General features: G+C 44.3%; 1 protein-coding gene across 1 annotated transcript; it reads left to right on the top strand.

The window, feature by feature from the left end:
* Positions 1 to 626: 626 nt before the first annotated feature.
* Mrpl45 (mitochondrial ribosomal protein L45) lies at positions 627 to 13,338 on the top strand. Its single transcript, XM_005075910.4, has 8 exons — positions 627 to 785; positions 1,650 to 1,827; positions 2,787 to 2,904; positions 6,653 to 6,751; positions 8,725 to 8,773; positions 10,737 to 10,886; positions 12,406 to 12,579; positions 12,794 to 13,338. The coding sequence occupies exons 1-8, from the start codon at positions 720 to 722 to the stop codon at positions 12,878 to 12,880; spliced, it is 921 nt and encodes a 306-aa protein (XP_005075967.1). The 5' UTR covers positions 627 to 719; the 3' UTR covers positions 12,881 to 13,338.
* Positions 13,339 to 13,557: the final 219 nt, after the last annotated feature.

The raw sequence follows: 13,557 nt of genomic DNA on the forward strand, positions 1-13,557 counted from the left end.
AGGATTACGTTGATGTATGTAAAATGCTTAGATTGGCAGGTGCCTAGTAATCAATTTTGAAATACGAGCTGTTGGATTTTTTTTTTATGACAAAAAAAAAAAAAGATTGTCAACCCACGTGCCGTTTGCTTTTCAGTAACCACAGCGGCCAGTTTCCCTAATGGAACTGGAAGAAAGAATCCTCACGTAGAAAACTAGGTGGGGCTCAGGTTTAAGGTTATACTGCATTTTGCGGTCAGATACTCACCCAGAAACTATCATTTTCACCCTAAATACCTCCAGTGTATTCCAAGCAATGGAAGAAAACACTAATCTCAAAGTCCTCTGATTTCAGAGGGAAACACTTTTTTTTTTTTTTTTTTTACGAAATAGCAAACAAGGTGTAACAATGTGCTAAGCAACCAGGAATGCAGCAACCCAGTGCTCCAACAGAAAACCTCATACGCAGGCGCAGTTGGCTCTCCGCCGGACTCCGGCTGGCGCGTGACAGCCCTGCGGTTTACCCTACTTCCAAAGTGGTCTCACTGCGCACGCGCAGCCACATTGCCCTCCCGCCCCCGCCCCACACGAGAGCGTGCGCGTGCGCGCGGCTCACCTTTCGGCCGAGGGCGCGCGCCCTGGAAAATTCCACTCCCGAGCCCGCGCCTCCCAATGCGCCTTTTCTCCAGCTCAGTGCTCTGCGGCTCAACCGGCATCCCGGCGGCCTTTGCGTGAACAAAATGGCAGCCCCCATACCTCGGGGCTTGTCCTGCTTGACCAAGGCTTTGGGATGGTGGTCTCGGCAGGTGGGTAGGGACGAGGCGAACGAAATTTTAGAGGCAGAAGGAGGAGGACAGAGTAGAAGGGAGTAATCGTACAGTGGCCGTAGACGAACTTGGACGATACGAGTCCGACTTCGTCTGGGGAAGAATTCGAAGTGTATGTGATCCCTCTACGCCTCTCCAGTGGCTCTGTGAAGACAACCTGGGCGGGGCCTTGGGGACGATTTAAGTTTGCTGACATTATGCTTCTCCGCATTAGTTCTAGTCTCTTTGGCGAGATGTTAAAAGGAAACAAATAGTGGCTTCTTTTACATTCTTAAAAAAATTGCCAAGGATAGAGGTACATGGTAGGCTTTGTCTTAGTTTGGAACGAAACTCCTGATCGGAGGGAAAAGGTCACCTGGCTTCGCAAAGGTTTATTGGCCAGTTAGGAGCTCGAAGAACAGGATGAAGACAATGAGACACTGCCTGGGTCGAAAAAGCAAAATAGAAATGTGGAGGAAATGCGCACGAGATCTCGCTTAATGCTTTAATAACAGCATTTCACTCCTCAGTATTGTGTTTGAACTAAGGTTCACCATCAAGCTAAAGGTCTTTGATGGTAGGACTTTTGCTTTAATTATGTTCAAATAAAGCAGTCTACAGAATGTATTAAAGCAAAGCTTTTAGAAAGTGTTGACTGATGTTAATAAAGGTTATTGAATGACTTGTGGTAAGGGACACCTCTAGGTGTTCAAGTAGTAATGTCGTTTCTTCACAGCAGTTGTTTCATAACTTCTCCTGAAGCACTATTTGGATATGTCCTTTCTGTAAGACTCTGCATACAGTTTGCTCAAGATAGTTTTCTTTCCAAATCACTTCTTTGCTAACCTTTCCTTTTCCTCCCAGCCCATTCTGGTGACTCAATTCCCAGCTGTAGTTCCGGTAAAAACCAAAAGCCGTTTCAGACCCCTTCCTCGTGAACCCAAGTACAAAACAGAGAAGGAGTTTTTGGAATATGCCAGGAAAGCAGGATTGGTTATTCCTCCAGAAAAACTGGAGCGTCCTATACATCTGGCCTGTACAGGTGAGTAACAATATTTCTGGGCACCGTACTCAATGCCTCTGCTGTCAGATATCTGGTGCTTGGAATGCCTTAGACTCTGATTGACAGCATTAAAATCCCCCCCCTTTTATTTATTTTTTTGGAGACAGTTTCTCTGTGTAGTCTTAGCTGTCCTAGAACTCTCTCTGTAGACCAGGCTATCTTCAAACTTCTGATCCACATGCCTCTGCCTCCCAAATGTTGGAATTAAAGGTCTTTGCCACCACCACTGACGACATTGTTAAATTAACCACTAAGTTTATATATACTATAGTTCATAAAGTCAGTTTTATTTTGTTTTTACAGTACTTGGGATTAAATATAGGGCTTCATACATGCTAACCAAACACTCCATTACTGAGTCAGATCCATAGTCCCCCTTTCTTTTTGCCTTTGAGACAGAATCTCTCTAAGTTTGTCAGAGTAGACTAGAACTTGTGATCCTCCTGCCTAAGTATAATTGGAGACTAAAGGCTGCAATACCAGACCTGTTTATGAGGTCATCTTTTTTTGGGGGGGGGCAGAGGCTCGACATAGGGTTTTTGTAGACCAGGTTGGTCTCCAAGCTCATAGAAATCCACCTGCTTCTTCCTCCCGAGTGCTGGGATTAAAGGCGTGGACCACCACCTGGCTCTGAGGTCATCTTTTGATCTTGTTTTCACAATTTCTAGAAAGAATGAAAGTTCTCCAGTTTGTAGAAGTGGAACAAACTCTAGAAGGAATTGTTATCCTTTTTTTTTTCCTTTTCTAAATATAACAAAAGATGTCCTAGTAGTGCAAACAGCTAGTTCCTGGTACTTACGCAGGTATAACTAAGTTTCCTCTATGTGCAAGTCTGATTAGGCCACTTAATATCCTGTGTCCTTCCCAGGTTTATCTGACCTCAAGATGATGTTTTCTCAGTCTTTCAACAGTTTCTTGATTTTCTTCTCTCCTTACAGCTGGTATATTTGATCCCTATGTTCCACCTGAAGGTGATGCTCGAATGTCATCCCTTTCAAAGGAAGGACTGACACAGAGAACTGAGCGATTCAGAAAGAATGTGGCATCACAGTTGGCGTAGGTATCAGAGACACCTAGGGTTCAATATTCTAGACTGAGAAGACTGATATTTTATCCTTATTGTGTTATATGGTATATTACATTGATTTCCTTCTCTCTCTTTATTTCTATGTGTTTGCTTTCATGTATGTGTACCAGAGAAACCATGTCTTGAAAAAAACAAGCTGGATAATGGTGGTGCACCCCTTCAGTCCCAGCACTCTGGAGGCAGAGGCAGATGGATCTGTGAGTTTCAGGACAGCCATGGCTACACAGAGACACCCTGTCTCAAAAAAGAAAGAAACAAACAAAAACCAGTCACCTGCATTTTTTGTTTGTGTTTGTTTTTTCAAGACAGGGTTTCTCTGTGTAGCAGCCCTGGCTGTCCTGGAACTCTCTCTGTAGAATAGGCTGGCCTCAAACTCAGAGATCCACCTGCCTCTGCCTCCCCAGTGCTGGATTAAAGGCGTGATGAGCCACCAGGACTGGCCTTTTCTTTGTTTTCAGTGTTGCTACTTAGAAGCTCTCTGTTGTCTGGCTCTTATCTGGCTTTGGTCCTCTTTGGTGCTGCAGAGCTGGAGATTGAACCAGGACCTTGCACGTGTTGGACGTGCGCTCTACTACTAAATTGAACCTCCAGCCCTTTTTGTTTGTTTGTTTGTTTGTTTGTTTGTTTTTACGAGACAGGGTTTCTCTGTATTGTTTTGGAGGCTGTTGGACCAGCCCGGCCTCAAACTCACAGAGATCCGCCTGCTTCTGCCTCCCAAATGCTGGGATTAAAGGCGTGTGCCACCACCGCCTGGCTTTTTTTTTGTGTGTGTGAACCTCCAGCCCTTACACACACACACACACACACACACACACACACACACACACACACACACACACACACACAGAGTATTTGAGATGTAGAAGTTTTCTTAAATCCTAGAATCCTAAAATTTCACTTTGAAAACACTTTTTTTTTCTTTAAGGTTTACTTAAATTATGTGTATGTGTTTATAAGTGGGTGTGTGCCAAGCGAGTGCTGATACAGTGTTGGGTGCCCCTGGAGCTGGAGTTAGAGGCAGTTATGAGAGGCATGATACATGATATGGGTCTGGGAACCAAACCTAATTCCTCTGTAAATCACTATGCTCCCTTAGCCTCTGAGCTGCTTCTCCAGACCGAGGAAAACTTGATCCTTTTCTTTGTTTTGAGACAGAATCTTCTATAGTTCTGACTGTGCTGGAACTCCTAGGTAGACCAGGCTGGCCTCACACTCCCTGAGAGCCACCTGTCTCTGCCTCCTGTCTTAAAGGTGTATATCACCCACTTACCACTGATCCTGGTCTGCTTGTTCTTTCTTTACAATGGTTGACTTGAGAGAGACTTGAATTTACAGTCTTTTCTTTTTCTTCTTTCTTTCCTTTTTTGGTTTTTCAAGGCAGGATTCTCTTTGGAGGCTGTCCTGGAACTAGCTCTTTGTAGAACAGGCTGGTCTCAAACTCACAGAGATCCCCCTGGCTCTGCATCCCGAGTGCTGGGGTTAAAGGGGTGCGCCACCACCATGGGTCTAAATTTACAGTCTTTTTGCAGTCAAAAAATAATTATTAACTGGGTAGGTGGACCTGGAGATTAATGGGAACTTTGAGTTCTGGAAATTACGTGGGGATTTGGTAGTTTTATTGCAGGTTATTTATTTGTTAGTTGATGTGCACTTGCTGGCTCATCCCACAGCACAGGCATGGAGGTCAGGACAGCTTGTGGGAGTCAGTCCTCTCCTGCTACCATGTGAGTCCCCAGATTGAACTCAGGTTGTTACGATTGGTGATGTGTCGCACCTGCTGTGCGGCCTGCATCCGAGAATGTAGTGAGGTGGTCGGGATAGATGACACAGAGACCGGTCGGTTGCTTTAAGAAAACTTTATGCTTCCCAAGTCAGCTTTTGCCATCCATTTACATACCATTCTTTCCAGACTTCTCACCCTCCTGGCTGGTGGTTTAATCTCCGGCCCCAGAATCAGGGAGACACGGGGGGGGACGGGGATGACGACGGGACGGGACAGGAAGAGGCATCTAGCCATAGGGGGTGTGAAAGTCATGGTATCTCAGTGAGCAAGCCCTTATCTGAGCCCTATCAAGAGCTTTAAAGCACTGAATTGTTTTCAGTAAACATTACACAGATGCCTGCTCCCAGTCCGAAGGGGAAGTGGGTTTCTGCTCAAGGTCTGGTGTCCCCACAATTCACCCCTTTTTATTTTTAAATGAGGCACTCCTGTCTTAGGTCAAGTAGGGTCACCCTCCCCTGGCCCATCTTTGGGGGACCTTGAACCCCTGTCTTAGGTGGGAGTGGGTCTTCCCCACAGGTTGCTCGTCAAAAGAGCGCCCCAACCTTTTTTTTTTTGTTTTGTTTTTTTTGTTTTTTCGAGACAGAGTTTCTCTGTGGCTTTGGAGGCTGTCCTGGAACTCGCTCTGTAGACCATGTTGGCCTCGAACTCACAGAGATCCGCCTGCCTCTGCCTCCCGAGTGCTAGGATTAAAGGCGTGCGCCACCAACGCCCGGCTGAGCGCCCCAACCTTAAAATCATTTGTAATAAGGCTTTATGGCTATCGGGATTGCCATGGGCTAAGGCACTTTGAACTCAGCATGAAGCCAGAATGCCTACTGCCACTGTTACCATTCCTAGGACCCCCACTGACATAGCGCCTCTCTGTCACCTGCCCATCCCCCGATCTGGGCCTTAGCATTCTACCACCAGCCTTTCTTTGCTACAAGGGTGATTTATAGTTACAATTTGACGGTCAAAACAGTGATAAAGTTTACAATCATTTTAAGATCTACTTAGGAAAGCATTAGAGAGTGCACTTGCACAGATACATTAGGTACAATCATTGATGTTACACATGTAGCATTATAAAAAATATGAACAAGAGGCTTGTTGCACTATTTACAGAGTACCAATTTGTTCCTGTGGTGATGTAGTCTGTAGATTTAATGTCAGTAGTATCAGATGAACATGCAACCCGAGTCAAAGTCTTTTTGTCGTACCAGGACAAACCACATTTCTCCAGAAGAACACACTGGCATAGGTGTGATTCCAGAAACAGGAACTACCAAGTCTGATATTTCAAGTGACCATGTCCTGTTCAAATACTGAAAAGAGGCTTTTGCCACTCATCACAGTCCATACCAATGTCCAAATGTTTTAAATGGGTCTTTTTTCCCCCAAAGGGAAAAGCTGGCAAAATGAATTCTGTTGTTTTAAGGTGTATCAAAGGCTAGCTGCTAATCTTCCAGTTTTGTTGGCTTTGGGATGAAAACTCACGGGTCCAGGAGGTTGATGTAGCAAGCCTGATGAGACACTGGAAATCTCGAACTGACTGTTTTATTTCTTTCTCGGGCTGTAGATTTGATGACATCAAGGGTCAGGAACACGGATTTAGGAGATCTCGAACTGGCTTGAGCAGGCTCCCATGGTCTCAGGTCCAGTTTTCTCTGCTCCATGTATCTCACCAAATGTTGTGACAGCTACTGAAGCTTTATTCTTTTCCTGTAAGAAAACACAAACATGCCCTCGACCCCAAATTAGGGTCTACTCTACTGTCTAGTGTATGGATGTTTTCATTTGGCCTGAGTAATAGTTGTTTAACTTTCATTATGTCAGAATCTGTCTGAAGCAGATTCCTCACTGGCATTTACATTTTAAAAATTTTTAAATGAGGAGTGGATTATTTTACATGCTGTGGCATTATCTTTATGATGATTTTCATCTTAATTTTACAGAGTTCGAAAGATAAAAGAATTTGATGCTAATTTTAAAACGAAAGACTTCCCTGAAAAAGCTAAGGATATTTTCATCGAAGCTCACCTTTGTCTAAACAAGTAAGTGAACTCATCGTCTTGCATATCCTCAGTAGTAACTGAAGCTGCTTTTTCTTTTCTCCCTGCTTTTCTAGTAGTTTGGTGTTGTTTGAGACAATGCCTCTCTATGTAGACTTGGCTGTCCTGGAACTCTATGTAGACCAGGCTGGCACCAAACTCACAGAGATCTGCCTACCTCTGCCTCCTGAGTCCTGGGACTAAAGGCGTGCGCCACCAATGCCCGACCATTTTTGAAATTTTTGTTCTTTGTAATTTTTTTTTTGTTCCTGTCTTTTGTCCTATTATGGATTGAACCAAGGGGCCTAATTCTAGTTAACCAGGTATTTTGTATCTGAGCTACACTCTGCCCCCAAGTCTGGAATAGAGTTAAGGACTAATCCTTGGATTCTTGTCGATTTTTTGTTTTTCTCTTTTTTTGGGGGGGCATTGTTTATATGAGAGAAAGGAAAGAGAAAAGGAGACGGGAAGAGAGCTTCATCTGGACTGTTTGGTGCCTTTGGAGCTTAAACCTGGGCCTTGTGCATACAAGACAGGTTCTCTATCCCTGCACCTTTAGGTATCTGTTTTGGGCTTTTTTTGTTGTTGTTTTATTTTTTCGAGACAGGGTTTCTCTGTATTGTTTTGGAGGCTGTCCTGGAACTCGCTCTGTAGACCAGGCTGGCCTCAAACTCACAAAGATCCGCCTGCCTCTGCCTTCCAGTGCTGGGACTAAAGGCGTGCGCCACCAATACCCGGCTTAGGTATCTGTTTTTTCAACCTCTTTATTTTTTGTCATCCAACCTTGGGTTTTCTTTCTTTTTTTTTAAATAAAGATATATTCATTTATTATGCATAGTATTCTGCTTCATGTCAGAAGAGGGCACCAGATCCCATTACAGATGGTTGTGAGCCACAATGTGGACCTCTGGAGGAGCAGTCAATGCTCTTAACCTTTGAGCCATCTCTCCAGCCCCAATAAGGAACTTTTTATTCTTGCATGGCATTTGGACTTTGTTCCCTATGCCAGAATCAGCTACATGTCTTAGTGAATATTCTTGCCCACCTATAAGATGTGATTTCAGAGAAACTTCTTTGTCTTCCAGAAACACAAACTATTAAATGCTATTAAATGTCAAGGTTTTGTGGTAGATCAAAAATTAGTATATCGCTGGGTGTTGGTGGCGCACGCCTTTAGTCCCAGCACTGGAAGGCAGAGGCAGGTGGATCTCTCTGAGTTCGAGACCAGCCTGGTCTACAGAGTGAGTTCCAAGACAACCTCAAAAACAATACAGAGAAACCCTGTCTTGAAAAACAAAAAAAACAAGCCGGGCGTTGGTGGCGCACGCCTTTAATCCCAGCACTCGGGAGGCAGAAACAGGCAGATCTCTGTGAGTTCGAGGCCAGCCTGGTCTACAGAGCGAGTTCCAGGACAGCCTCCAAAGCCACAGAGAAACCCTGTCTCGAAAAACCAAAAAAGAAAAACAAAAAAGAAACAAAAACAAAAACAAATTAGTATATCATGTGGCTTATAGTGCATATGCAGAAAACATTTGTATAAATTAACTGTTTTTTAGCTTCAGGACCATATTCAACTTACAAAACAAAACTCTTTTTGCTGGAAGGTGGTAGCATATGCCTTCAATCCCAGCACTTAAGAGGCAGAGACAGGTAATCTCTGTGAGTTCTAGGATAGCCTGGTCTACAGAGTGAATTCCAGGACAGCCAGGACTACACAGAGACCCTTTCTTGGGGGGACAGACTTTTTTCTATTATTATACTTTGTTTTGTATGTATATAAAAGGAAACACACATACCATGACTTGTGTCTGGAGTCAGTACTTCTCATGTGGGTTCTGGGGATTGAATTTATCAAGTCAGGCTTTGTGGTAAGTAAGCCCTTACCCACAGAGCCATCTTCCCAGCACATTTTCAGATTTCATAATGTGTTCCATAAAAGTAGGAATCAATGATACATATCTCTTTTCCTTTTCTAGCTCAGACCATGACCGGCTTCATACCTTGGTAACTGAACACTGTTTTCCGGTAGGTTCCTATCCTTAGAATGGTGGCATACCTGAGCAGGCAGAGTTAGAAGTCAGCTCTGATTTTGTTATTGCTGTTGTGTCTCTTCTTTCTTTCTTTCTCTCTCTTTTTGGGGGTGGGGTGGGGTCTTACTATGTAGCTCAGGTTACCAATTCGCAGTCTTTGGGTATCAGCCTCCCTAATGCTCAAATTACGTCCACTACTCTGGCTTTGGAACTTTATTTCCTTCCCCTTTTTTTGTCCTTTCTTTTTTTTAATGTATTTTCTTCTTTATTTATTTTCATGTACATTGGTGTTTTGCCTGCATGTATGTCTGTGTGAAGGTGCCAGATCAAAACTGAAGTTACAGACAGTTGTGAGCTGCTGCATGAGTGTTGGGAATTGAACTGGCATTTTCTGGAAGAGCAGCCAATGCTCTTTTTTTTTTTTTTTAAGAAGTGATGTGGTCAGAATGTTTTTTTTTTTTATTACATATACAGTGTTCTGCCAGAAGAGGGCACCAGATTGAATTATAGATGGTTGTGAGCCACCATGTGGTTGCTGGGAATAGAACTCAGGACCCCTGGAAGAGTAGTCAGTGCTCTTAACCTCTGAGCCATCTCTCCAGCCCCGAGCAGCCAATGCTCTTAACCACGGAGCTGTCTCAGCCCAAGGCCTTTATCTTCAGCCAAAGGATAATGACTTGGCACAGACTGAGGAGGCACACGGCAGATGAGGAAAGAGAAACGCCTGGAGTCTAGTGTGTAGATCCTGAGGTTGAGAGTTAACCGTGTGAGGCTTCACGTCATGTGTCTACCCTATGGTAAAGGTTTTAACCAAAATTCATGAAGCTTATGTTAGAAAGTAGCAGGGGTGCCTGGTACTTTGAGGAACCCCCAAGGACAGAGGCTTTGAATTTGTAGTTCAGCTGGAGGCTCTAGAATAAGAACTTCACTTTCTAGAAATTCAGTTTCTGTTTCTGTCAGCCTCCCCAAGAACAAGTGTACCTCATCTGTTGTAGTCCTGACAGCTCTGGAAAACACTCCCTTTCACTGCTGAAATGGGAGGGGGTAAAGATAACAGAGAAAGAGTGTACTACCAATAGAGTACTTGCAGTAATTAGCAGGTTATGAGCGTGTGTGGGAGGCACTGGTGTGAGCAGTGCTGTGTGGGGTAGTGGTGGTATGCAGTGGTTTCAGTGATTTGGAGAATGGTGGGTGGGCCATTTTTTTTTTTTTTTTTTGTATATTTTGCTATGGGTGTTGGGTCCCTTGGAACTAGAGTTACAGACAGTTGTGAGCTTTTGTGTGGGTGTTGGGAATTGAGCACAGGTCTTCTGGAAAACCAGTCAGTGCTCTTAACTACTGAGCCATCTCTTCAGTCCCAGTGGGTGCGTCTTGAGGAGTGGTTTAATAAAAATGTAGTTGGGAGGCAAGCATGACCAGTAGCTTGATCAAAACTTGGGAAGTACTGGCTGGTGGTGGTGGTGGTGGTGGTGGTGGTGGTGGCGGTGGCGGTGATGCACACCTTTAATCCCAGTTCTTGAGAGGCAGGGACAGACAGATCTCTGTGGGTTTGAGGCTAGCTTGGTCTATAAAGTGAGTTTCAGGACATTCAAGGCTGCACAGAGAAACCCTGTCTCAAAAACATAAAAATAAATAACATAAAAACTTGGGAAGAGCTGGGCGATGGTGGCGCACACCTTTAATCCCAGCACTCAGGAGGCAGAGGCAGGCGGATCTCTGGAGTTCAAGGCCAGACTGGTCTACCGAGCAGGGACATAGTGGCTTTTATATGTAATTCTAGCACTTGAAAGATTGAATCAGCATTACTGCCTGGGTTAAAGTGAGTCGTGTCTCTACTGCCATCACCGCCCCTGAAACTGGGAGGAAGAATGAACTGCACTGTCTGCTGATTACCGTGTAGCAGTTGTGGTCTCAGCAATACCTTCCACAGAATTGTTCCCTTTCTCTTGTGTCCTCAGGACATGGTCTGGGACCTCAAGTACAAGACCGTCCGCTGGAGCTTTGTGGAATCCTTAGAGCCAGCCCAAGTGGTTCATGTTCGTTGTTCAGGCCTGGTGAACCAGAGCAACATATATGGCCAGGTCACCGTACGCCTGCACACTCGGCAGGTAGAGTCACTGTTTTCTTCACTCCATGTTAAGTACTTTAAAAATAACCTCAGAGACGCCAAAATGCATCAGTGTTGCTTTAAGGAATGAAATCTCAGACTTCCTCTTGGAGTAGTTTGACCAGGAGTGAGCCCACACTTGAATTCCCCACTCCTCTCTGCCTGTGTGTATTCTGTGGTTCCTGGCCTATCCACTGTCTGTCTCTTGAATGTGTGCCTGCCTGGATGCCATCTGCTGCTGCTGCCACTGTGTCTGTCCCTAACGAAGGGCTTTACTCTGTGTTTATTGAATAGCACAGAAAACAGGGTGTGGAAAGGGATGATGAGTCCTGACAGAAGTCTTCAACAGAGTTTCATGGGTGAACAAACTTTGCTGACCCTAAAGCACTCAGAAAAGTAAACAGTCCTGCAGAAATGTTATCGACATCTACAGGTTCTACAGGTTCTTTCCAGCACTTTTGGTGGATATTTGTTATGTAAAGTTGCTTTCAACTTGTTGACTGTTTCATCAAATCCTTACCACAGCACACACATACACACTACTACATACACATACACACTACTACATACACATACACGCTACTACATACACATACACACTACTCATACACATACACACTACTACATACACATACACACTACTACATACACATACACACTACTACATACACATACACACTACTACATACACATACACACTACTCAGGGTCAGGGCATGGAGGATACATAACTGTGTCTTAGACTAGGTTGTAAAAGTAGGTAACATGGGAAGTTCACATTACATTGTTCTCTTAAAGGCTAGCTAAAAGCTGAGGACACAGTAGGACAGCAGGCTAAGTCTTAAGTGACCTCAAGGGTTTTAACCGGGCTGGGGTCTCTTTGAATACAAGAGATATTTTCATTAAATCTCAATGGCAGGCATCTGTGTCTGGACTATTAGGTTCCGGGCTGTTTGTTTTTTGTTTTCTGGGGATTGAATACAGAACCTCGTGCATGCTAGAGAAATGCTCCCACCACTGGGCTCCACCCTTTGGCCCAGGACTGTAGGTTCTCAGGAAAAGTTTGTTAGTTTCTTGCGGCTTCTAAGTGTTATCTCCACTCAGATGTGGTGTGAGGGTATTACTTTTCCTCTGTTGGTTTCCCACCTTCCCTACCCATCAGAGAACCTTGAAGAGTAATACATCAGCAAGGATTAGTAAGTTCAGAATTCTGAAGTAATTTTAATTTTCATTAATTTAAAATTTTTTTGTTAAGATTGTTTTAGGCCAGGTGTTGGTGGCGCACGCCTTTAATCCCAGCACTCGGGAGGCAGAGGCAGGCGGATCTTTGTGAGTTCAAGACCAGCCTGGTCTACAAGAGCTAGTTCCAGGACAGCCTCCAAAGCCACAGAGAAACCCTGTCTCAAAAAAACCAAAAAAAAAAAAAAAAAAAAAAAAAAAAAAAGATTGTTTCCAAAATGGTTGTATGACAAAAATAAAACAGAATCCTCTGACAGGCCAGATTTTATTTCATCATTGCAGACTTTGGCCATCTATGATCGGTTTGGCCGGTTGATGTATGGACAGGAAGATGTGCCTAAGGATGTCCTGGAGTATGTGGTGTTTGAAAGACACTTGATGAACCCATATGGAAGCTGGAGAATGCATGCCAAGATTGTACCCCAATGGGCACCCCCTAAGCAGCCCATCCTCAAGGTAAGGCAGCTCGCATGCTTTGAATCTTGAGGCTGTATGTACATAGTCTTGATATCCTGAAACTCTCCTCTTGGGCTCCACCTAGTGGAGAGAAGGAATGGATGCAACGCGAGGAAAGGGGAACTTTTCCTGGTTGCTTGATGAGGGAGTGAAGCCATTCTGAGTAAACAGCAAGCTTGATTGGTAGGTAACTTCAGCCTCCTGTTCTTTTCAGACATTGATGATTCCTGGTCCTCAGCTGAACCCATGGGAGGAGTGCGAAGAGACACAAGGAGAGGCCCATAAACCTCAGCTTGCCTAATAGCATGAGTGACTCCTGAGGAGTCTGGTGGTGCGCACACCTTTAATCGCAGCACTGGGGAGGCAGAGGCAGGTGATCTCTGTGAGTTCTAGTCCAGCCTGATCTATAGAGTTCTTGAATAGCCAAAACTACACAGAGAAACCCTGTCTGGAAAACCCAAAACAAAACAAAAAAGACTCCTGAGGAGTGCCCAGGTGATGGGACTCCAAAATCATCTATACTCTGTAGGCTTCCCTTGCTCTCTCCTGCCCTGCCTGAGAGGCTGGGATGCCTAACCATGGAGCATCTTCTTAAGTCATGTTTACCTGCAGAAGTGAAATGAAAAGCAGCATGTGAGAGACAAACATGTGATACTGGACTTTTCACAGAGGAGCTGGGAGCAGACTGACAGCATTCTTTTTTTTCTAATTATAGGGCAGAAGCCAGCATTTGAAATAAAATGCTATCAAAGTGTTCTATAACGGTGTGTTCTGTACATTTTTCCTGGTTCAAACTGGGAATGGAGCAATTCTATAATGTCAGAAGTAGAAACCACTGTAGTTATGAGTGATGGCAACTTGCAGAAACTCTAGACTTGAAAGAGTATTTAGTGTTTATAAACTAGGGTATCCAGTTGTAATCCCATCACTTAGGAAGTGGAGTAAGGGGATGATCAATAGCTCAATGTTGTTTTGTTT

This window comes from Mesocricetus auratus, unplaced genomic scaffold (genome assembly GCF_017639785.1).
Source record: "Mesocricetus auratus isolate SY011 unplaced genomic scaffold, BCM_Maur_2.0 Super-Scaffold_100007, whole genome shotgun sequence".
Classification (NCBI taxonomy): Eukaryota; Metazoa; Chordata; class Mammalia; order Rodentia; family Cricetidae; genus Mesocricetus; species Mesocricetus auratus.